This window comes from Macrosteles quadrilineatus, unplaced genomic scaffold (genome assembly GCF_028750875.1).
Source record: "Macrosteles quadrilineatus isolate MER2022 unplaced genomic scaffold, UCM_ALF_1.0 Scaffold_2__2_contigs__length_208266976, whole genome shotgun sequence".
NCBI classification, from domain to species: domain Eukaryota; kingdom Metazoa; phylum Arthropoda; class Insecta; order Hemiptera; family Cicadellidae; genus Macrosteles; species Macrosteles quadrilineatus.
Genome location: NW_026542595.1, coordinates 118,506,168 through 118,530,276, shown reverse-complemented (window position 1 = coordinate 118,530,276; position 24,109 = coordinate 118,506,168). Strand labels below are relative to the sequence as shown.

At 38.2% G+C, this 24,109-nt stretch overlaps 1 protein-coding gene and 1 long non-coding RNA gene across 4 annotated transcripts in view; one reads left to right on the top strand and one right to left on the bottom strand.

The window, feature by feature from the left end:
- LOC128984664 (guanine nucleotide exchange factor for Rab-3A-like) overlaps positions 1–21,290 on the top strand; it is an 87,271-nt gene extending 65,981 nt beyond the window's left edge. The window contains exons 5-11 of one of the 3 annotated variants that reach the window (XR_008489997.1): positions 4,750–4,954; positions 5,675–5,820; positions 10,544–10,758; positions 13,043–13,142; positions 14,075–14,141; positions 19,949–20,106; positions 20,363–21,285. Coding sequence is in view for 2 of the 3 variants with exons in the window: in XM_054404000.1 (XP_054259975.1) it covers positions 4,750–4,954; positions 5,675–5,820; positions 10,544–10,758; positions 13,043–13,142; positions 14,075–14,141; positions 19,949–20,028 (813 nt within the window). In the remaining variant the exon portion in view is untranslated. Of the gene's footprint in view, positions 1–4,749; positions 4,955–5,674; positions 5,821–10,543; positions 10,759–13,042; positions 13,143–14,074; positions 14,142–19,948 lie in introns of all 3 variants that reach the window. The other 2 variants (XM_054404000.1, XM_054403999.1) reach the window with 2 other exon arrangements.
- Positions 11,310–24,109, bottom strand: part of LOC128984666 (uncharacterized) — a 28,122-nt gene continuing 15,322 nt past the window's right edge. The window contains exon 4 of the long non-coding RNA XR_008489998.1: positions 11,310–11,566. This is a non-coding gene — a long non-coding RNA (uncharacterized LOC128984666). The remainder of the gene's footprint in view (positions 11,567–24,109) is intronic.

The following is a 24,109-nucleotide window of genomic DNA, read 5'->3' as shown; positions in this document are numbered from 1 at the left end:
AGACACCCTGAATGCCGAAACGGCCGTAACATAGTTACACAACAAGAATTTGAGCTGCAGTGACGAAGGTAAAGCCTGTTTTTAGTTTTTTATTTGAAGACAGTAGTTGGTCGTGATCTGACCTTTGTCCTGGTGACGTAGCTAGTGCAGCTTTGTTTCGGCTACTATTCATTTGTATTAAGGTTTCAAAAAGAATGTTGGATTGCAGGGTGTTTTTGTCGTTTAACAGGTTGTTTGTTTCAATTTTAGAGGCTCTGTAAATTTCGAACTGTTCCAATGCCGTCATTGTTCGGCCTTTTTGGCAAATATGTAAAGGCTGCAAATTTGTTGTTATATCAGTATAACTATGGTTACTGGCTACCAAATGGTCGGCGAAATTTGATTTTTGAACGATGGTTTTCTTGGGAAGATGTTCTTTAAACCTCTTTACAAAGGGCCTTCCAGTTTGGCCAATGTAAAACTTATCACAGTCATTACTGGTTATTTTATAAACTCCTGTTTTTTGACAAAAATCCTGTGGTGTATTTTTTACAGAAAGGAGATTTTGGAGTTTATTTTGGAGTTTATTAGATGTTTTGAAGGCTACAATTTTGCCATGCTTTTTCATCTGGTTTTTCAGTGTATGGGAGAGGTTGGTTCCAAATTCAACTGATACATACTCCATTCGCTCTTTATTGTTATCAGTGCTAGTAATGGCTTTTTTCTTGATTATTTGTTTACTGGTCAAATTAATTATCAATAAATTTAGGGCTGTATCCATTTGAGACGGCGATGTATTTAATTATGTTTATCTCTTTTTCATAATCATCGGGGTTTAGGGGGACGGTGAGCATTCTGTGAATGAAACTATTGTATGCTGCTATCTTGTGTTGGAAGGGGTGATGGGAAGTTTCATGAATGGTGGTATCTTGGCTGTAGGTTTCCTGTAGATGCTGAATACAATCTTATCTTTTGTTTTTGTTAGTGTTAGGTCTAAGAAATTGAGTTTTTCGTTTTCTTCAAATTCTATTGTAAATTTTAGCTGTGGATGAATGTTGTTTAAATAATTGTTAAAAAGCTGGATTTGTCTATTGTTGCCATTATACATGATGATGATATCGTCAACATATCTATGGTAGAAAATGATACGGTCCTTGTATTTTTTTGTATTGTCTGTCCATAAATGCTGATTCTCCATTTCATTCAGGAATATTTCTGCTAATATTCCTGATAAAGGTGACCCCATAGCGAGCCCTTCTTTCTGTGTAAAATATTCATTATTGAAACTGAAATAATTTTGTTGGAGTACTGTTCTCAGTAAAAGCATCAATTCATTTATTTCATCTTGGTTCAAATTAGAATTTTCGGTCAGATTTTTCTGTAGTATTTTTAAAGTTTCTAGGACGGGTACATTAGTATATAGGTTGGAGATATCTAAAGAGGCTAGAGTGTGTCTGTCATTAGGTTTTATGTCTTTGATTTTATTTACTAGATCCATACTATTTTTTAGGCTGTGGCTATTATTAAATGTGACATTCATTTTTACAATTTTCTCTAATCTTTTAGCTAGTTTGTAAGCGGGGGCCGACATGTAGTTTAATGATTTCTGTTGATAAGTATATTTTTTAATCAAGCCAAACTGGATGGTCAACTTAACAATACTAAACAAAGCATATTTTATCTTGAATAAACTATTTCAGTACGGTAACAAAAAGTATGGAATAAAACAGAGTTATCAGACTGTAACACTTTCAGTGAGTGGCTCATTCTAAAATGTTCTATTTGAATAACAAAATTTGAAAATTTCATTGGTAAAAAATGGATGCAGGTGGTCCACTATATATAAGGTGTAACTTTTTTATGAAAACATAAACAAAAAACATATCTTCACTTTTAAAATTTTGAACTAAATAAAAAAGTAATTAGCATTTACAGTTTTCAAAGTTGTGGAAAGGTAATCACTTTAAAGTCAATTGCTAAAATTAAACTCACGGAAAAAATCCCCCCCCCCCCCTTAGCAAATACAGATAATGGAATTCTATAATTATAGATCAAGCAACCAAAGAGGAATGTAATGGAGGTTTGTATCAATAAACTTAATGATGTTTACCTCTACGGCTGATTCACCAACTGACTTTGTTTACAAGACTGTTTTAACAACACGGAGTATGATTCGCTATTATTGTCCTTATTTGAGTTCAAAACATCTTCTAAGCAATGTAACACTTTATATTTTACTTGTTTATATCCCGTTTCAATACAAAAAATTCAAGTTTTAGATTATTTCCTTTAGCTCTTTGGTCCCCATGTAATTTTTATTTATATATTTTTAAAACCAATTTTCAGTAATGTTTTCACCTCAAATCAAGGACAATGAATAAGCAGAAGAAAGAAGAAAAACATGCTTTATTTTTCACTAAAACACTAAATAAAAGCATAAAACAACAATGGTTATAAAACCTTCTGTTGTGGTTGGCCATTGACTATTGGATACCGAAGGGTTGGCTCAATACAACGAATAAAAGGAGGACAATAAATAAAAAAATAATTAGAACAAGTTTTTGGTGAACACACTTCTATAATGTTTTGTTTGAGTTTCAACAAATAAAGAACCCAGTCTTCATGTTTTCTTCTTTGTGCTTTGTGTGTTTTTTGCTTTGTGCTTTGGTCACTGTTAGTTTTAGGAGAGCCTAGGAATACCTGTGTTGTCTCATTTTGTCTGGATCTTATTAGTCCAATTGTTGAGCTCACCAACCATCCAAATAAGAAAACTTATCTTATTTTATATTATATTTTTATTTACTTTCAACAAAGTTATTATTAGGCCTAATAATTAATAATCATCTCTCATGTTCCATAAATATTTATTGTTTCAATTTCTAATATTCCTGATAGCGGAAATCTCTCTCAGACGGGTGGTAGCCTATGTTATGTGAGAGTGAGAGGCTTTTCTTTTTTTTCTGTCAGTATATTGTTAGTTGCCCTTATCTCTTTGATAACATAACCATGACATTTTACTGACAAAAATTGTAACTGTGTCATACTTTCTTGAACACGATAATTAATTAAACATGATATTTGATTTGATACTAATGACAAATATGATCAAATCATCAAATGATAGTGATTAAAAAAGAAATAGGACAAAAATCAATAACAATATATTTACAATACTATTTTATAACAATAACTTATAAATACGTTTAAGCCTACTGAAAGTAATTTTTTTTTTACAAAACTGGTAAGAAGTACCATGAACAATTTCAAATATTAATTTCAGGCAACTTTTGCTTGGTATAAATAAGTTTCAAATGAGCATAGACTTCTCATCAAATACAAAACAAGTTCCTTGAACATATTTTAATCTTTTAAATCTATTTCCCCTCATAATGAGTACATAGTAATTAATGGAAAGTACATTTGTCAGATTTCATGAATTACCATTATTAACGCAGAACAATGCTTTGTCACGTATTAATGAAGTCGAAGTCAGTTTGTGAAACAATAGACGAGAACTGTGAGAATGTTCGAGACAAAGTTTCACTTGAAACAATTCCCTTCGTTATCTTACTTTCCCTGTTTCACTCTGATTCTGGAGTTCACATCGCCCTAATGTGTTATGTGAGCTGAATTGTAATGTGTAAGATGTCGGCGGGTTGAATTATTTGAAGGTTTTTAACTGATTGAAGACACATTAAAGAAGAACTGTAATAGAGTATTTTAACTGTGTAACCCATGAAAATTGGAATATCATTTATGTGTTCAATATAGACCAGGCTACTTAAAAACTACTTGGAAATTTTGGACTACTATCCAAAATTTCCAAGTAGTTTTATTTAAGTACAGCAGTAATTTATTAACTTTTTAAAATATATTTTATATTTACCTAATGGTTATTGTTTAAAATGTAAATACATCGGATGGTGTAAGAAGATATATTTTATTAGTATTGATCCTTTAGGTTAGTCAAGTATGAGGTGTTGATTTTTTTAAGCTCTACTGAAGTTTCTGTATCTCTTTTGTTAATGTACTGCTAATTATTTTCATACAACGACCTAAAATTAATACATAGGTACAAAATTGTAGTTCTCATAACTAGGAGCGAAAGTGGCTCTTTTTGGAAATTCGATAAGTACTAAAAATATACTTTCGCTCCGTGTGATGAACCAACTACTTTCATCATACTGTACCTTCTAATCTTTTCAAAATTAGACCACATAATTTGAGGTTATACAAATTCGTCGTCAATGTTTACATTTCTGTTGTTTACAAACATAACTTCAAATATTGTGTAAATATCAGCGTTTTCATAATACTGTATAGGGACTATTACAATTTTGAGGTTAGCAAACGGACAAATTTATCATATGTTTTTTCTGTTCCCTATTTGAAGTTACATGAAAACAAAGATGATTTGGACAGTTTAGAGAACTAAAGACAGCTGTTTGATGAATAAGAAATTAAATAATGCAAATTGGTACATAGGAAAAAGAAAGGGAAGAACAGTACAGAAGAGTTAATATAGTTTATGTTCAAAAAGTATATGAAAAGCTCTGCAACATATTAATGTATTAAGATCTTACGCTTGGTTTAATGTCATGTAGACTGTCATGGCACTGAGTGAGCTGTTGTTTTTGATTATAGTGCTTCTGGACAAACTAACAGCTGATCATATCCAGTAACAGCTATCATCGCATACTGGTATTTGCATCCAATACTTATCCATCAAATAACTTCATTGAATCAATCAAATTTGTGTCACTCGTCCAGGAGGCTCACAACATGGTGAGGGTAGCCAATGAGAGACAGGCTGCTGCGGAGAAGGCTCTGCGGGAGAGTACGATGCAGGTGGAAGTGTTGACTGCGGAGGTGACTGCGTTGAAGACTCTAGTGTTGACCTCGACACCCAGCAAGCCCAATCCTCACCTACACCCACAGATCGACCCCAAAGCCAAGGACGAGTCTGCTAACTCAGGTGATTTATTGTTACTTGATTGATGTAGCAGGTTGTATCTTTTATTGAATTGTAAATTTGTGTTTTGTGTATGGTTAATTTTTTCATACGTACATACTAATAAAAGCCAAATTATTGTTTTAGGTTAACCATTTTGATCACATTACTATAAATCCTACAATATACATACAGGAATATACTAAGAAATCATATGCATATATAGACCCATGGATTTTATGGGTAAAATGTCATATTAAATAGGTTATACAACATTTGTTTGATAACACACCAGAGTGTGAATTTTATGGCCGAGATTACTGAAGGAAGGTGTTCTTTAGGCTACGGCCACAAGGACGTTTTTTCATACATGTGAAACACAGTGTGAAAACATGCGATAAATATGAGCAGCATTAAATGTAATGGGGAATGTAACACGCAGTGTATTTTCCTTCAGTAGTAGGCACGTATTCGTTGTAATGCTGCTCAAATTTTTGTGTGTTTTCACGCTGTGTTCGTGTATGAAAAAAAACGCCTGTGTGGCCGTAAGGAGGATTTATAAAAAGTCCAATATCATACAAAGGTTATCGTTACTAATCAAGCACAGCTGTTTCTAGAATAAATCAGACAGTTGGTTTTAAGGTTTATAAAATTTTTTTTATAAATAAACTGTAAATAAAAACTATAAATTGAATCTTGTTAGGTATTTAAAATTTAAAATAATTAACTTTTAAATATTTTCAGGCAACCCTCTGTTCCGCAAGCATAGAAGATCTCCGTCCCACTTTAACCTGAAGTACGGAAGGGAGAATTCCCCCCCAGACTCGCCTACCAAGGAGAGACCTTCCTCCCCCACCACGGAACCTGCGGAAGTCAAGGACGGTCTGGAGGTTGGTTCAGTAGAAATTACATAAGGACATTTTATGTGCGTTTGAAAAGATGTTTTTTTAAAGTGTAGATTAGGGTATTTGATTAGCTACATGAGAAAATACTGCAGATATTTTCCATCGCGAGTCATTTTTTGTCTTCAACTATTGGGATGAAAAATCGAAAAATGTAAACAATAATATCCTCCCACCAACCCACTGTTGTTAAAAATAAACTTCAAACCATTAAATAGAGTTAATGTTTTTCTACTGGCTTAAAGGTTGCATTAGATACTGAGAACGTACAATGACAAGCACTGCTGACAGCCTAACCTTCCATGCTTTTAATTTTTTAAATTCTGACGTCACGGTTGAACACCCCTCTCTTTGAACTTAAACTAGTGAACCCGTTGCTGAGATTGGTCTATTTTTAAGTATTAACTCTACAATGCCTGCGTGAGGTAAATTTGCTACAGGCTAAACAGACTAAATGTGAAAGTCATTACGCAAATTGGCACCCCATTGCTTCCTCTGCCTGAGAATAGAATAGAATAGAATAGAATAGAATAGAAATCTTTATTTTTCATTGACATTATACATGTATTAGCAACAGTCAAGAATATAACTAGTCATAAGGTCATAAAATATAAAGCTTACAAGCTAAAATACAATTTTCTTCTTCTCTAAAAACTCTGAGAGGGAATAAAAGGGATTTTTCAAAAGCCAATTATAAAATTGTTTTAAAAACATTGAAATGAAATGAAATGAAATGAAATGAAATGCTTTATTGTCGTTAAAACTGAGTACAAAGTTCATGACAATCGTCAAAAGAAAAAGAAAACAATCAAGATGGCAACTAAAACTAAAACTCTAAACCAAAGTACTCTTCATGTTTATACAGGCAAGCCTGGGTTAGAGTAGTTTTTAAAACATGTTTAAATTTTGAAACACACAGGTTTTTGATGGATGCAGGCAAGAAATTGTACATTTTAACACCTTGGTACTCAAAACTATTTTGAGTGGCTGTATACTTATGCCTTAGTGTAGACAGATTATCTTTAGATCTAGTACAATAGTTGTGAACATCAGATATCTTTTCAAAGTGAGAAATGTTTTCTTTTACATACAACAAACTTGCCAAAACATACAAGGATGGAAATGAGAGAATGTTAAGACTCACGAAAAGGGGCTTACAATGTGTTCTTCTATTCACACTACAAATTAACCTCACCGCCTTCTTTTGTAAAGTAAAAAGCAGCCTGTTAGCATAAAAACTGTTGGCCCACAGTGAGGTACCATAGGACAAATAGCTATGAATGTGGCCATAATATATACAAATAAGGACATCATCTGAAACAGTGGACCTAAGTGCTCTTATCATAAATATGCCTTTTACAATTTTAGATGCTACAAAATCTACATGTGAAAACCACTTCAAGTTTGACTGCAAATGAAAACCCAAAAACTTCAGAGTGTTTACATCATTACCATTACTGCTTAGACTAATAGTCAGGTCCTGAGTCTTATCAGCATTAAGACATAACTTGTTTGCATTACACCAGTCGTTAATAACAGCAGATTTTGTGTCCAATGTGTCTGTAACATCATTCAAAGAGTTACCCCGTACACACAAGGCCAAGTCATCAGCAAAAAGAAAGCTTTTTACAGATAAGTCATTAATATTACAAGGTAAGTCATTTATATACAGTATAAACAGGGTAGGGCCCAATATAGAGCCTTGGGGCACTCCGTGGGGCACTCGAACAGGGCTAGAATAAGTGCCATTTAGATAGACTTTTTGCCATCTGTCACTAAGATAAGATTGAAAAAACCTAACCAAAACAGCATCAAGGTTATAGCAAGAAAGCTTATTCACAAGGAGATCATGAGCCACTGTGTCAAAGGCCTTAGACATGTCGTACGATCTGAACACTATACCACTTTTGGCCTCTAAACTTTGAAAGCAATTTGATATCAGTGCCTGGGTTGCTTGGACAGTGCTGTGTTTGGGCCTAAAGCCAAACTGACTACTTGCTAAAAGGTTACTATCCTCAAGATACTGAGAAAATCTACGATGTACGAGATGTTCCAAGACCTTCGACACTGCAGGGATAATAGATATAGGCCTATAGTTAGCAATGACATTTTTAGGCCCTTTTTTATGGACTGGTATAACCTTAGAAATCTTGAACTTGTTTGGGTAGCAGCCTTGTGTTATACAAAGATTAAATAGGTAAGTCAAAACTTCACTTATGTAACTAGAAGCTAACTTCAAGATGGGGACATTAATTCCGTAAATATCTAAACAAGAGCTATTGTTAAGACTGTTGATGGCTGCATACACCTCTTCTACAGTAAATAGTCCAATCCTAAAAGCATTGTTGTCCTCAATAGTCGGAAGAGCGTGTTGGATATGATTGAACAATTTTACTGAGTTTGTTATATATTACCTGTGACATCACTATGTGGCTTTTTAGAGTCAAATTTAATCTGAAAAAACTTCTTTTAATATTTAAATTGTTTCTCGTATTGTGTCTATGGATATCATTACATAAGGTTTGAAAGGGTAATTTTTTAAGGCTGTAAGCCATGATATCATATATGTACAAATTAATAGCTGTTTGGAATTCAAGTTTAATAAAAAGAGGTTTACAATGAGTATCAGGATGTTCATTACATATAATTCTAACAATATTTTTCTGAATCAGTAAAATATCCTGAATTCCTGAATTGCTTCCCCAAAATATCAAGCCATAGCGATAAATACTTTGAAAAAAGGCGAAATAAGACATTCTTACATAGCTACTGTCAACAAGTGAGATCAGTCTTCTAATTAGATAAACAACGCGAGATAATCTTGTTGATAGATAATCTACATGGGATTCCCAGCTGAGCTGGTTATCAATGTGCATACCTAGGAATTTCACACTGTGTTGTATATTATGAAACACGTGATCCGTGGGTCTTAAACTGAAAAGAATATTTTGAGTTTTATTGTTGTTCAGAAGAAAATTATTTGACTGAAACCATGCTGAGGCATCACTCATTGCAGTTTGGGTTATTTGTTCTAATTCAATTATTGTTCTGCTCTTTGAAAAGAAAGTTGTATCATCTGCATATAAAATAGATTTAGTAGGTTTTGAAATGTTACTTGGAAGATCATTAATAGAAATTAAGAACATGAGTGGTCCAAGTACGGACCCCTGAGGCACTCCGCAATCCACTATTATCTCATTTGACATCTCACCGTTAACAGAGACAATCTGTCTTCGATTACTAAGATAAGATTTAAGAAACTGAAGAACGGTATCTCCAAAGCCATAGTGTTGAAGTTTCATCAAAAGATCCTGGTGATTCACACAGTCAAAAGCCTTGCTCAGGTCACACAGAGTGGCCCAAGCAAAGGCCCTTGACTCAAAGGCTTCAATGACATCACAAACTAAGGTATCAATGGCATCTAAAGTTGATCTACCACTTCGAAAACCAAATTGTGAAGTAGAAAAAAGGTTATTGTTTTCAAGAAACTCATAAATTTGTTCAAAAACTACTATTTCAATTACCTTAGATAGAATCGGAACTATTGAAATCGGCCTGTAGCTTTCGGGTTTGTCTCTATCTCCTTTCTTGAAAATAGGACAGATGCGGGATAGTTTTAATTGTTCTGGGAAATGTCCATCAGATAAAAGACTATTAATTACTACAGTTAAAGGGTGTACGATAGCAGGGATTATTTTTTTGAGAATATTATTTGACAAGTTGTAACAGTCCAATGAATTTGAGTTTTTCAATTTTTTAATAGCATCAATGATACATTTTTGGTTTACTAATTTGAAATTGAATTTTACTGGAGCAACCTGAGTATTATTGACAAAATGCTTTGGGAAAAGATTTGGGTTGCCTATGCTCTGTTTTATAGTCTGAACTGATTCAACAAAATATGCATTAAATTGAGATGGTGTAATATTTGGTGAAGGCTCATTTCTTAAGTTTTGGGTGTTTGATTTTATGATATTCCAAGCAGCTTTACACTTGTTACTACTATTTTCAATCTGTCTTTGATTAAAGTCTAGTTTTGCCTTAATGATTTTCTGTCTATACATTTTTTTTAGATTTCTAAGTTGTTCACAAACTCTTGGATTAGAAGAAAAAGATTCTTTAAGGACCTTACTTACAACTAAAATCTCTTGCTTAAGACCTGCAAGTTCGGTTGTGTACCATTTTTGTTTTGGTAACCCAATCGTTTTGTTATCAGAACTATTTATGATTTTTTTCTTACAATAGAAATTGATTGAGTTGCAAATTTTCTGGAAAAAACATGAAAACAAAGATATAGAGTCAGTTATACCATACATAACCTGCTCCCAGTCAGTACAAAAAAGCATTTCCAATAATACCCTCAAGTACCCTCAAGTCAACTCAATTTGACCTTGAAGTCTTAATTCATATAGCGCCAGCTTTGTAGTGGTAGATCTTATATAATGTCAGAACTGTACCTACACTGTCTTTTTACCCTGAGGTATTGGTATTAGTTATCATCTTATATCTGCAGTGAGCAAAAATACAGTCTACCATTGAGATTTGATTTAGTAATTATATAGTGCTTTTATTATTTTAAGAACTTAGTGTTATATTCTCAAAATACATAAAGTGAGGGCGACATTTTTTAGAAACATTCAGAAGAGATATTTTAAAGTTTTATTGAAGTGTGGAAGGCTGTTGGAATTCAGCTACATTATTGTTTTACTAGGTGGACCCTGTGTTGCATAGAGAGTTCCTAGCGTGGAAGGAGAGTCCGACGCTGGACCAGGAGAGTGAGTTTGTCAGCCGAGTTTACAGAGAAGACATCGACAGCTGTCTGGCGTTCAACAACACACAGCTCGGTGAAGATGTGCGAAGAGCAATACAGTCGGGAACAATCTACATAGAGGCTGTCAACGACAAAACTCGGACACACTTCCCCAAGTGAGTCATGGATATTTTAACTGTATTTATTTTTTTTATCTTGTACATTTGATCAGAATAGTTGGGGATTTTACTACTTACATAAGTTTTCACATACAGTTAAACTAGAGCTAATCAGAACTAATTTGGATCAGATAGTGGACAGATAACCAAACTGTCCGGATTATTGGTAATCACAGTGAAATTTCACAAAACATTTTAAACATTAATATTTATTACTGTAAGTAGCTATATATTGCTTTCATGATCAAAAAAACATTGATCATTCATCAATACAACTCAAATCCTTCTTGGTTGAAAATGCTGTCAGTGACAGTGAAATATTCAAATGTTTTTTTGTAAGTTATGTATTTCTGTACTATTTTATAGTAATCTCATTCTCATTTTGGTAAGCCTGCCCTTAAAAAAATCCCTTAAAACCTAAAGTTGCAAACTGGTTAAGCTGAACCAAAGGGTTGAGTCCTGATTGGGTTCATGTTTAAGCATACTGAACCATCACATGTTCTGGTACAAAACGGTCACAAATTCTGGAGGGGATTGAAAAACCATAATAACAATAAATATTATTTATTTATTATCACAACTACATCAATATACAATAATAAATGCTTGTTTGAGTATACTTTAAACAACTCTATTAAATAGCAGAAAGAAGCAACCAGGTGTATGGTGGAGGGTGGTTGTAGATTTCCACAGGAAGCTGCGATGTAGCAGTTTGCTCGGCATGGATCAGCAGTGGTCACCTAGGTCCAGGTCAGCCCCAATTACTAATCCCCATTCAGGTCGGTGTTGGTCGGAGCCGGGAGCCCTGTAACATAATTCCAGTCCTAATAATTTCTTATATAACATTGGCCTAGATCAGGTAGCTATTTAGTCTCGTCCTTTTGGGATCTGCTCTAGGCTAACCAATGGAAAAGATATTTAAGACTCTTCAGACCTTGTGTCTGCAGTTTTCAATTGATTGATAATGGTAAAAACCTTGCATATTTGGTGTACCTTGTCAGACAATCCCAACGATATAAACAACTCATGGATCGCTGGCTCAGTGTTGGCCGCGCGGTCGAGCTTCCCCCACCATCTACTGGCAGAAGCCGACGCAGCCCATACATTCACCATTATAAAACACACTTTTTATTAGCTGCACTGTTGAAATTTATAGGGATAAAATATTGCTAACGCTTGTCAAACTGTTTTTACTAGTTAAACCTTTTATGTCTGTTTTGTTTCTTGCAGAAAATAACCCATTTGAATTCTTTAAAACTACAAATTCACTAAAATTCACTAAACCGTTTTGTAGATGTTTTTAGACAACTGATATTGCTAGTTCCAAATTGTACATGGTAAAATAATAAGTGATTACAAAGGAGAAATAGAAAGTACAATATTTGTGTTTGAAATTCTATTTTATTATTTGAAAAAATAGTACATAAACATTAGAATAATTTTACTAAGTTTTTGCCGCAGTGGTAACGTAAATGTTTGACGTAAACGGGATATTTTTTTTCTTTCAATGTTTAATGACAATGTATCTTACAAAATAGGTCATAAAAAAGTATGCCTATCACGTTAATGTCAAGCATAGATTTGCGGTAAAAACTGGACAAATGTAGTAGGGGTTTTAAGAGTTCAAATGTGTTATTTTCTGCACGAAAAGAAGAAGACATAAAGTTTAGAATAGTAACAGTTTTTGGCATGTATTAGCAATATTTTACATCTATATATTTAAACAGAGCAGCAACTTAAAAAGGCGCGTTTTACAATGTTGAGTGTATGGGCTGCGTCGGCTACTGCCAGTAGATGGTGGGGGGAGCTAGACCGAAAACAGCGCCCTCAGTGCTACTGAGAGCGCAATCCAGTAGTTTTTACATCGTTGGACAATCCTTATCATGTACTGTTGTATGTCGTATATTAAAACTTGCACATATGTTTTGGTGGTTCTTTGACTCCGCCATGGTCAGGTATACAAAAAGATCCATTTCTGAAGGTATCGTCAGAATGAGTTGAGACATTTAACACGTTAGGCCTACATAAAAACGAATGATTAAAGATAAGCCTATCAATTCACATGTACGTACATTGCCGCGAGCAGGACTGGAAGTGACTTCCAGCAGCATCATTAGGGGTGCAAAAACACAACTTCCTGTGGTGCGCAAACATTTGAATATTCGGATGAAGTTCTTTATGGTTTTGGCCTGCATCTGCTATATAATTTAAGAACTAGAGGCCCTTGTGCTCAGTATTACATCCTTAACATCAAAATATAAGTGTGTTTTGTATCTTGTAGGAAGTGTGCTCTGCTTGAAACACCTCGCCAGTGCCAGTACCGGATGAGGCTAGGAGAAACGGACACTTGGCACTGCATCTCCCAGATATGCCGAAATCGGGTGAGTTTCGTGACAAGTTTTTAATTGGCATGCTTTTAGACGAGGTATCATTCATTTGTGCAAATTCTTTTGGGCTTCACTTACCAGATAATAATAAGTGTAAATTTTTACTTAAAAAAACCATTTTTAAAACCTTTTTTATATGATGGTGACATTTTAAAACCTAAAAGAAAACATTTAAAAATCCTTGTTACTTTCCTTCATTTATCTGTTGCTAATAGTGGTGTTTTTAAAACATTGTTACCTATGCAGAGGCCACTGGTGTGGTACTTGGAGTATATGAAATTTTAAAAACTCAAGCTCTCTAGATGTATAACCCATGGTTGTTTTCCTCTCTATAGTGGTAAATCACAGCCGATTTAGAGTATCATAAGTTCTGATTATTTTGGTATTAGTTCATGGCCTATCAGCAAACACAAGGGCAAGATATTTTGTTAAAATAATTTATTTTTCTGGACCAATTATTTAACCAATAAAAAGTCACCTGTTGTCGCATTGTGGTTTACATACATCCTTAATGGATTATGCACAGTCCGGCTAGTCAGCCATCGCCAGATCCTTGTATAAGAACTTGTCTGCTTGAAGAGGCATGTTAAAAATATGTTCAACAGCCAATTATTCTTTAAGTAACGAACTAGGTGGTTGTGTGTTTTGTTCTGAACTAGAGACACACCACTAGGCTCTCATACGACAATCTGACGATGCTGAATAGCCGAAATGTGCATAATCTATTAACTAGGACCACTAGGGCAAAAGATAACATAACCTTTTTATGTGTCAAAAAATGTGACTAAATAAAAACATCTGGTTGTCAGTATTTCACTCGGTTATTCATTTACGGTAATGACAGTGAGTGTGCATCCTATACAGATGTGTTTACAAAGCTGTGCAATGTAGACAAGATATTTTAATGTATTATTTTCCATTTTTAGATCATTGCTGTCTGTGATTTCCTGAACTATCTAAACTACATACAACGAGGCCTGGTAAAAAGCTCAGGTAATTAGATCAAATATGTATTAGTACACTTCTGATTATGATAAATAGAAAATAATGTAAAACAAAACTGTTTTCCATGCATGAATAGTTTTTTTTAGATATTGAAAATGAAAAAAAAAGTGTGAATTACCCAACTCAAAATACCAACAATAAATTAGTTTAGTTGTTAAGCAATGTCTACAGTCTTACAGTACTTGTAATTTGGGTTGCGTTTAGATAAAACTATTACAGTTTACACATAGAACATAGTTGGACCTGAGTTTTTTTACTTTAATAGGTTGGTGTGGTGTGACAAAAAATGTGAAGTAGGAAGGCCTTGTTTATCTGCAGTGGGCTGAATCATTGAGTACTGTGGCGTGTGTGGGCATAGAGGTATGGGGGGTGTGAAAAAGGGAGGGTATTGTTTGTAGGGTGCAGGTTTAGGCAGCTTAGGGTACTCAGTCAACAGGATAAGTTAGTGTAGGCGTAGGGTACTGTAGGAGCTGGGTGGGGCAGAGTAGGTACTAAGGCTGCAGGGTAGAGAACTGGGGCAGAAGGGTAGGGAGCAGTAGCTTAGGTCACTGGAGCAGCAGCTTTGGTCACAGGAGCAGCAGCTTTGGTCACAGGAGCAGCAGCTTTGGTCACAGGGGCAGCAGGGTAGGGAGCAGCAGCTTAGGCCACAGGGGCAGAAGGGTAGGGAGCAGCAGCTTAGGTCACTGGAGCAGCAGGGTAGGGTGCAGCAGCTTAGGTCACTGGAGCAGCAGCTTTGGTCACTGGAGCAGCAGGGTAGGGAGCAGCAGCTTTGGTCACTGGAGCAGCAGGGTAGGGAGCAGCAGCTTAGGCCACAGGGGCAGAAGGGTAGGGAGCAGCAGCTTAGGTCACTGGAGCAGCAGCTTTGGTGACTGGAGCAGCAGGGTAGGGAGCAGCAGCTTAGGCCACAGGGGCAGCAGGGTAGGGAGCAGCAGCTTAGGTCACAGGGCAGTAGTTCTGGTGTGCAGGGTAGGGTAACCTAGGTTACTAAGGCAAGACAATGGTATGGTAGGGACTTAGAAGGGCTGAGAAGGTTAGCTTAGGGAGAATAGGGCAGCATGGTGGGGCACTGCACAACCACACCAGGAACACAAGGATAGTCGAACTAGCACAGGTCTGCAACGTGTAATACGAAAGATATTTTTGGCCTTTAGAAAGGCCATTTCGTTGTGAAGCAGCAAGGTGCAGTGGGCTGGCTGACCGTAGTCTATGCAGTGGGCTGGCTGACCGTAGTCTATGCAGTGGGCTGGCTGACCGTAGTCTATGCAGTGGGCTGGCTGAGCGTAGTCTTAACATGCAGTGGGCTACAACGTAAGGTAAACAGTCTAAAACATGGGTACTGGGGCGATAGGGTAGGGTACTGGTCCTGCCAGGTAGGATGCAGGATAGGGTAGACTAAGGTACTGAACTGCTCGGTACGGTAGCATAGGGTACTGGGGCTGTAGGGTACGGTAGCATAGGGAAGCATATGGTACAGGGGCTGCAGGGTACGGTAGCATGGGTACTAGGGCTGCAGGGTAGGTTAGAATAGGGTACTGGGGCTGTAGGGTAGTGAGGCATAGGGTACAGGGGCTGAGGGTACTGGGCTGTAGTGAAGTATAGGGTACAAGCTGCAGGGTAGGGTAGGGTAGGTTAGCATATGATACAGTTGCTGCAGGGTAGGTTAGCATATGATACAGGGGCTGCAGGGTAGGGTAGCATATGGTTGGGGCTAGGGTAGCATATGGTACTGGGGCTGCAGGGTAGGGTAGCATATGGCACTGGGGCTGCAGGGTAGGGTAGCATATGGTAATGGGGCTGGGTACTGGGGCTGCAGGGTAGGGTAGCATAGGGTACTGAGGCTGCAGGGTTGGTTAGCATATGATACAGGGGCTGCAGGATAGGGCAGCATAGGGTACTGGGGCTGTAGGGTACGGTAGCATAGGGTACTGAGGCTGCAGGGTAGGTTAGCATATGATACAGGGGCTGCAGGGTAGGGTAGCATAGGGTACTGGGGCTGCAGGGTAGGGTAGCATATGGCACTGGGGCTGCAGGGTAGGGTAGCATATGGTAATGGGGCTGCGGGGTAGGGTAGCAACCTAGCAGTTCTAGACCAGGCTACCCTACGCTGCAGCCCTGGCTGCTGAGTAACTCTGGATCCTGGGTAGGGTACTGGGGATGCAGGGTAGGGTAGCCTAGGGTACTGGGGATGCAGGGTAGGGTAGCCTAGGGTACTGTGGATGCAGGGTAAGGTAGCCTAGGGTACTGTGGGTGCAGGGTAGGGTAGCCTAGAGTACTGTGGATGCTGGGTACGGTAGTCTAGGCACCTCGCCACCCTCCCACTGGCCCCAATGCCCAGCAGCTCCGGCATCCTAGGATACCCTATCCTGCACTCAAGGAAGGCTATCCTACCTAGCAGTTCTAGACCCTAAGCTACCCTACGCTGCAGCCCTGGGCTGTTGGGTAGCCTAGGGTACTAGGCTGCAGGGTACTGTATCCAAGGATGCAGGGGCTACAGAGTAGAGGCAGTGTACTGAGGCTGCTGGTAGGGTGACGAAGAGCCCAGAACCCTACCCAGCATCCACAAAGCCCTAGGCTACCCTACCCAGCAGCCCCATTACCCTAGGTAACTGCCCTAGAGCACTACCCTGGATCCCAGCATAGCTAGGTAGGGTGCAGGGGTTGCAGAGGTGGGTAGCCATGGTACTGGGCCTGCTGGGTAGGGTAGCAGTCTCAGTACCCCACCCAGCAGCAGCTCCTAAGGCTGCAGCATAGGTAGGGTTCAGGGGCTTTATCCTACCCAGCAGACCCACTACCCCAGGCTATCCTAGGTAGGGTTGGGTTTGGCTAGGGTACTAAGCTGCAGGGTAGGGTGCTAGGGTGCAGGGGCTACTGAGGAGAGTAGGCTAGGGTGTTGGGCTACTGGGTAGGGTAGGTTAGGGTACTGGGTAGTGTAGGCTAGGGTATTGGGTTAGAAGGGTAGGGTAGGATACTTGGGAAGAAGGGTAGGGTTCTTAGGGCGATGAACGAACTCCATTGGGAGTGCTGGGGCAGCAGGGCAGAGTAGCGTAGGGTGCATGGGCTTCAGCGTAGGGTATGGTATGGTGTAGGGGAAGGCAACCCAGCATCAGACCTTGTACCCTACACTGCAGCCAATGCTCTAGGCTGCCCTAACCAGCATCCCAGCACTGAAGTATAAAAAGCTTCAAATAGTGGCACGTTCCATTTCACTGAGCCCTTTTAGAGAAAGCTGCAAACCAATTTTCAAGACATGGGATTTTTACCTTCTACAGCCACTACACTACGCCTTCCCGATTGAAATCAAATGCAGTGTTCCACGTCTTAACACAAGAAGTCATATCCATGATCATAACACCAGTGCTAGGCAGTATCTTGATGTACCCCAGGCAAGACTGAGCAGAACTCCTTCCCCACATCTGCCATCAAGTTTTTCAATCGACTCCCTTCCAGCATTGAATGTCTGGACGATCAGAAGTTCAAGACTGCTGTGAAAGACTTGATGAAAAGACCAAACTACAAGGTTTTGACTTCTTTGAAGATAATCTGGAGCTAGACAGGTAATCTTTTGTACCGTCTGCTAGCTGCCCGCTCCAGATTATCTAGAAGTCAGTACCTTGTAGTATGGTATTTTCCTCAAGTATTTCACACCTGAACTTCTGGTCGTCCAGACATTGAATGCTGGAAGGGAGTCGATTGAAAAACTTGATGGCAGATGTGGCGAAGGAGTTCTGCTCAGTCTTGCCCGGGGTACATCAAGATTCTGCCTAGGACTGGTGTTATGAACATGGATATGACTTCATGTATTAAGGAGTGGAATACTGCATTTGATTTCAATCGTGCAGGCGTAGTGTAGTGGCTACAGAAGGTTAAATCCCAAGTCTTGAAAATCGGTTTGCAGTGTTCTCTAAAAAGGGCTCCTTGAGATGATGCATTGCCACTTCTTGAAGCTCCAATACTTCCTCTACTTCGGTATCCAGTCCGTATGCAATGTGGGCATGGTATATCATCATCAGATAGAAGTCTCAGAAGTCAGTATCCAGTCCGTATGCAATGTGGGCATGGTATATCATCATCAGATAGAAGTCTCAGAAGTCAGTTCAGTCAACCAAAGGCGAAATGGGCAATGTGGTGGTTCAAGCCTAATCGGCTGTCCAGCTGGAAACCAAGGAGCTTTTTGTCATCGGAGGAGTCTCTTGAGAGGGTCAAAGGAGTCTCTGGATTTTTGTCTCCATTCAGTTGCATATTGTTCATCTTAAAAACATGGCTTCTTGGACCTGGGTTGTAGCTAAATCCCTTCGATGTCGTTGATGGGGGAAGGAGACCCAGCATAGATCCTTGAGGAACCTCCTGGTTCACCTCGAGTTCTAAAGAGCTTGCGCCTTGGAGTGGTATTGGCTAGGTAGTTCTTGAAGGTGGAGAGACCCACACCTGCCCATATCCCTGTACCCCTTCCCAGTACCTTACACTAACCTACCCTACCCTAGCTACCATACCCTGCAGCACCAGTATTCTAGCCTACTCAGTCCTTTGCTACCCAACCCTTATGCTATCTTGCTGATCAAGTACTCTAACTACCGTACCCTGCAGCCCCTGTACCGTATGCTTAACTACCCCAGTACCCTATGCTACCATAAACTACAGCCCCAGTACCCTATGCTGTAACCTATTACAGCCCCTGTACCCTATGCTTCACTACCCTACAGCCCCTGTACCCTATGCTACTGTACCCTGCAGCCCCTGTACCCTGCAGCCCCTGTACCCTATGCTTCACAACCCTACAGCCCCAGTACCCTATGCTACCGTAGCCCCAGTTCACTATGCTACCGTACCCTGCAGCCCCTGTACACTATGCTACCGTACCCTGCAGCCCCAGTACCCTATGCTACCGTACCCTGCAGCCCCAGTACACTATGCTACCCTACCCTGCAGCCCCAGTACCATATGCTACTGTACCCTAGAACCCAAGTACTCTATGCTACCCTACCCCGCAGCCCCAGTACCACATGCTAACCTACCCCGCAGCCTTAGTACCCAATGCTACCCTACCCCGCAGCCCCATTACCATATGCTACCCTACCCTGCAGCCCCAGTGCCATATGCTACCCTACCCTGCAGCCCCAGTACCCTATGCTACCCTACCCTGCAGCCCCTGTATCATATGCTAACCTACCCTGCAGCAACTGTATCATATGCTAACCTACCCTGCAGCCTCAGTACCCTATGCTACCGTACCCTACAGCCCCAGTACCCTATGCTGCCCTATCCTGCAGCCCCTGTATCATATGCTAACCAACCCTGCAGCCTCAGTACCCTATGCTACCCTACCCTGCAGCCCCAGTACCCAGCCCCATTACCATATGCTACCCTACCCTGCAGCCCCAGTGCCATATGCTACCTTACCCTGCAGCCCCAGTACCATATGCTACCCTAGCCCCAACCATATGCTACCCTACCCTGCAGCCCCTGTATCATATGCTAACCAACCCTGCAGCCCCAGTATCATATGCTAACCAACCCTGCAGCCCCAGTACCCATGCTACCGTATCCTGCAGCCCCAGTACACATGCTACCGTATCCTCTAGCCCCAGTACTCGTGCTACCGAACCCTGCAGCCCCACTACCCATGCTACCGTACCCTGGAAGAAATAACAAAACAAGTTATTGTACTACCAAGGGGCCACCATTCTTTGGGTTCAGTAAAACTCTAAGGAAATTGATGTAAATTTCTACAACACATAAAATGCTATTTGTTTTTATAACAAGTTCTATAGCATAATCAAAGTTTTTTTTTTTAACAGTTCACGATACCTACTGGGAGATCATAAGGTTGCGGAAGGAGATGGTTCTAGCAAGGCTTGGACTTCCACTAACTGTTTGAGCATTATAAAATAACCGTCAATGTAGACTATGTACATAATGACAGGTGCTAAAGCACATATTGTTACCATGGTTATGTGGATATTATCCTCCAAATATGTTTTATTATAAGTGTAAAAATAAAGGAAAGATCTGAATATCAACCTAATTAATTTTAATGCTAAACCCATTTTCCTGACAAATTTAAATTATTTTACGTGTTTGCTAATGACTTTTTTTGGTTATTAGTGCAAAAGTAATAATGTGCAAGACTGAAAACTATAAATAACATGTCTCTAAATTTATTATTGTAGGTAATGATAATTGCCGTATTGGTACTGTTACCATGGTTATGTAATAAACTTTGGATATTATCCTCCCAATATGTTTTATTATAAGTGTAAAAATAAAGGAAAGATCTGAATATCAACCTAATTAATTTTAATGCTATTGTAACCCATTTTCCTGACAAATTTAAATTATTTTACGTGTTTGCTAATGACTTTTTTTGTTTATTAGTGCAAAAGAAAACTATAAATAACATGTCTCTAAATTTATTATTGTAGGTAATGATAATTGCCGTATTGGTACATCAAATAGATTTATGTTAATAATTAAATTATATTGCAAAATATTCTTAGTGAAATTCATTGGAAGAGTGCCAATTTAAAATATAGGTTATGTTAAAGTCAAGTAAGTGTAGATAGCTAGTTCTTAAAAGGAATTGAATGATAACATTGTAAATATTATTTTAGTTTGTCATGTTTTACTATGTTTTTTTCTAATTTTGTCAACATGAAAAAATTACGATAATTTCTTTGTCTTCAGTTTTGTCATTTTCTTTTGTAAGAAAGTTTGTTGTTTATTATACCTTTCTCTTAAATGTGTAAGTATATTTGTAAAAACATATTAATTGATTAAAAATTAATTTTTGTCTTTTGTCTTTGTTTATGCACTTGTTATGCTATTCACATTAAATATAAAATTTACAACATTGTTAGCCTTTTTGTCTGAATGGTGTAGGATTACCATTTTGAACCAATAAATAACCTAAACGAATTTAAGATCTGTTATTTTTTATAGATTTATTGCTTCCAAAGTATATTTAAGTATTTAGGAATGTTCATAAGAATTTATTTATTAGTTAATTGAATTGAATCTGTATTTACCAACCAAAGATTTTAGTTGTAAGATGAATGAAAAATATATTTCAATATAATTGGCTCAGATATTTATAATTTTATGTAAAAAAATTAAATAGATTTTAGAGAGTATTTTCATGTAAATTTATTTCTATCATTCAATTAAACTATCAAGTGGATTTTTCCTCGCATTGCTTTATTTATTCCTGTACATCACTAAATAGTTATTTGTGTAACTAGTGTGCAAAGTGGCTCTTTGCTGCACATGACAGAAATGTTTACGCACATTAGATTGAGTGTGGAAAGTTTCTTGAGTGCAGCAAATGCAGTTTGCACTCGTGTTTCAATTTTTCCTACAGTTAATATATAGATAATCATTCTTTCATAACACTGTACAACACCTTTTTAGGTTAAGTTAAATAAATAATTTGAACAAAATGTGTTGCCGATTATTTCCAAGCATACACGTATCATGAGCATAATAAAAGTAAGTAAATGCAGCAATTAGCTGCTTTCTGTAGTATGATCAGTGCAAGGAAGCCCACATTGTCAGGTGGCTATAGGAAAACCCATAATGATCTATGTAAATGTTAGGCTATGGTTTTATTAACTTAAATGGTTGGGAGATTCTAATATTGTGAAACTCATCAATCGATTGGGACTGTAACTCTAAATATAGGATGATTTTGATTACAACTGAGCTTTAGGGGTGCCCGTATTTATTTTTTTACCCCTCTTGAGATTTCATGACTGAAAAATTCACGCTTTTGCCGCGATTGCAGAGGACGATGATGTCTTCATGACCATGGGAGACGATAACAACTTTTTGTGACAGCGAGAAATAATTATACTGTATATATAAAAGATGTACAATATTTTATAGTTATTGCGGAAGACGATGATTTTCTATGGTCGCAGGAGACAATGATGTGATTTATTTTAATAGAGAAAGAAAAATTGCTTTTGCGCACACTGGTGGCCAGCCTGTAGCGTGAGACTCCTGAATTTATCAGACTACATACACTACCTCTACTCAGTTGGGAACGGACCTGGGATTGTTTGTGACATTACTTAAGGTTAAGTCATCATGTGACCTCACGGCTCATTTATGGCATTCAATTCCTTTGTGACCCAGGTAAGTTGAGCTTGACACGGAGAATACTCTGGACAAACTGTAAAACACTGGTCCACCCTCCATTATCATCGGGATGACCATGTCCACCGACAACAGTACATGTTGTTGAGCCTCCAGGTGGAGCCCTTTCCAACGCAAGCGGCGGATGAAAGTGTGTTACTCAGTGTCACGGATAGTAGAGCCAATCGGATGACATGGCTTTGCCTTTCCTGACCAGGTACGACCAAAGAAAATTTGTGACCCGTCAGAAACTGGGTGAAATAATTATTATCCTCTCCGTTACGTTGATCAACCCATGGTTGGACTTGCTGAATCAATCCTCAGTTTTCAGCTCCTGGTTACCATGGCACACTGATTTCGAGCACAAACCCCAGGTAAGTGGTGAAATTGAGAAAGGCACTTGAGTGACTATAATGGGTTCCCTAATCCTTAGGTGATTTTGAGCATGGTCTTTCTAGAACTCTTACGGATGAACAAACAGGGGGAGAAGAGAATAAACATTCAAATCAAATCTACTAGCATGCATTTATTCCCTGGCCTTGTGGCTACACACTTGACAAAAGTCAACAAATTAATTTTTAAGTCTCTAAGCTGTTGCAATTAACACCAAAACTCTTTCCACACCAGGGAGTCCTTTCTTTGCTTTGTTTGTTGCGCAATGCACTGTTTAATCAGACATACGTTAGGTTTGCGTACTTTTTTAACATTTTAGGAATACAAAATCGGTTAGAAATTGAGAAATTCTAAGTTTTGAGACCCAAAAACAACTTCAGATAATTTTGCATGTGCTGTCGTGCTACCAGAATAGTTATTTGTGTAACTAGTGGTGAAAGTGGCACTTTGTTGCACACGAGAGCAATGTTTACGCACGAGCCGCAGGCGAGTGTGGAATGATCTCGAGTGCATCAAAGGCCTTTTTCACTCGTTTTACACATTATATTTTTCCTACAGTCACTATAAAGCATATAAATAATTAGTCTTTCAAACACTATACAACACGTTTATAGGTTCAGCTGGCAACACAAATGGTGCCCTAGAGAAAGTAGTACCCGCGGTCCGTATCACTCCGCTATTTTTCCTCGGCAAGAAATGTGCTCCGCGTTTTGAGAATATAGTTCCGTATGTTTTTGTAATTTGACGTGGTTTCCGCGCCTAAAAAAAATGTTTTAAAGGTATTTTCTTGTTTATTAAGATCATAGGAATGTTTTAAAAAACGTTTAAAAGAAAAGTCCAGAAAGTTCAGAAATACCGAAACTATTAACACAAAATGACAGGTTAAATCGTAGTTATAATAGTCAATCAGCTGCTCATAGTATTATTATCTTTAAGTGTTGCCAACCTATTTCCAAGCGTACACGGATTACGTGCATAATAGAACCACGCTGTTTTGTGTTGTTTCGTTGGAATCCTGATGTGCGGCAAAGTATAAACCGTACGACAAAGTATAAACCGTACGGCAAAGTATAAATATGTAGGAATTAGCAGCTTTCTGTACTATAAACAATACAAGGAAGGAAAAAAAGGAAGGAACTTTGTCGGGTGACTGTAGGAAAAAATATTTAAATATATTGGCCTATGGTGACATCAAACCGAGCAATGAAATCAGTCACGGGTCCAAGTCTTTGAGACCTATGGCGATACCTTATCTATATTATATAAGATCAAATGTATTTCGCTAGTTTGTCCTTTGTGCGTTACCAAACCGGTCATCCTATCGTGATGAAACTTTGGGAAGTTGCTCTATATGAGTCAGGTGATGTTTGTGTAAAATACAATTTGAAAACTCCATCTGAGCTCTGCCCCAGTGGTTTCAGGTTCCCTTGTTC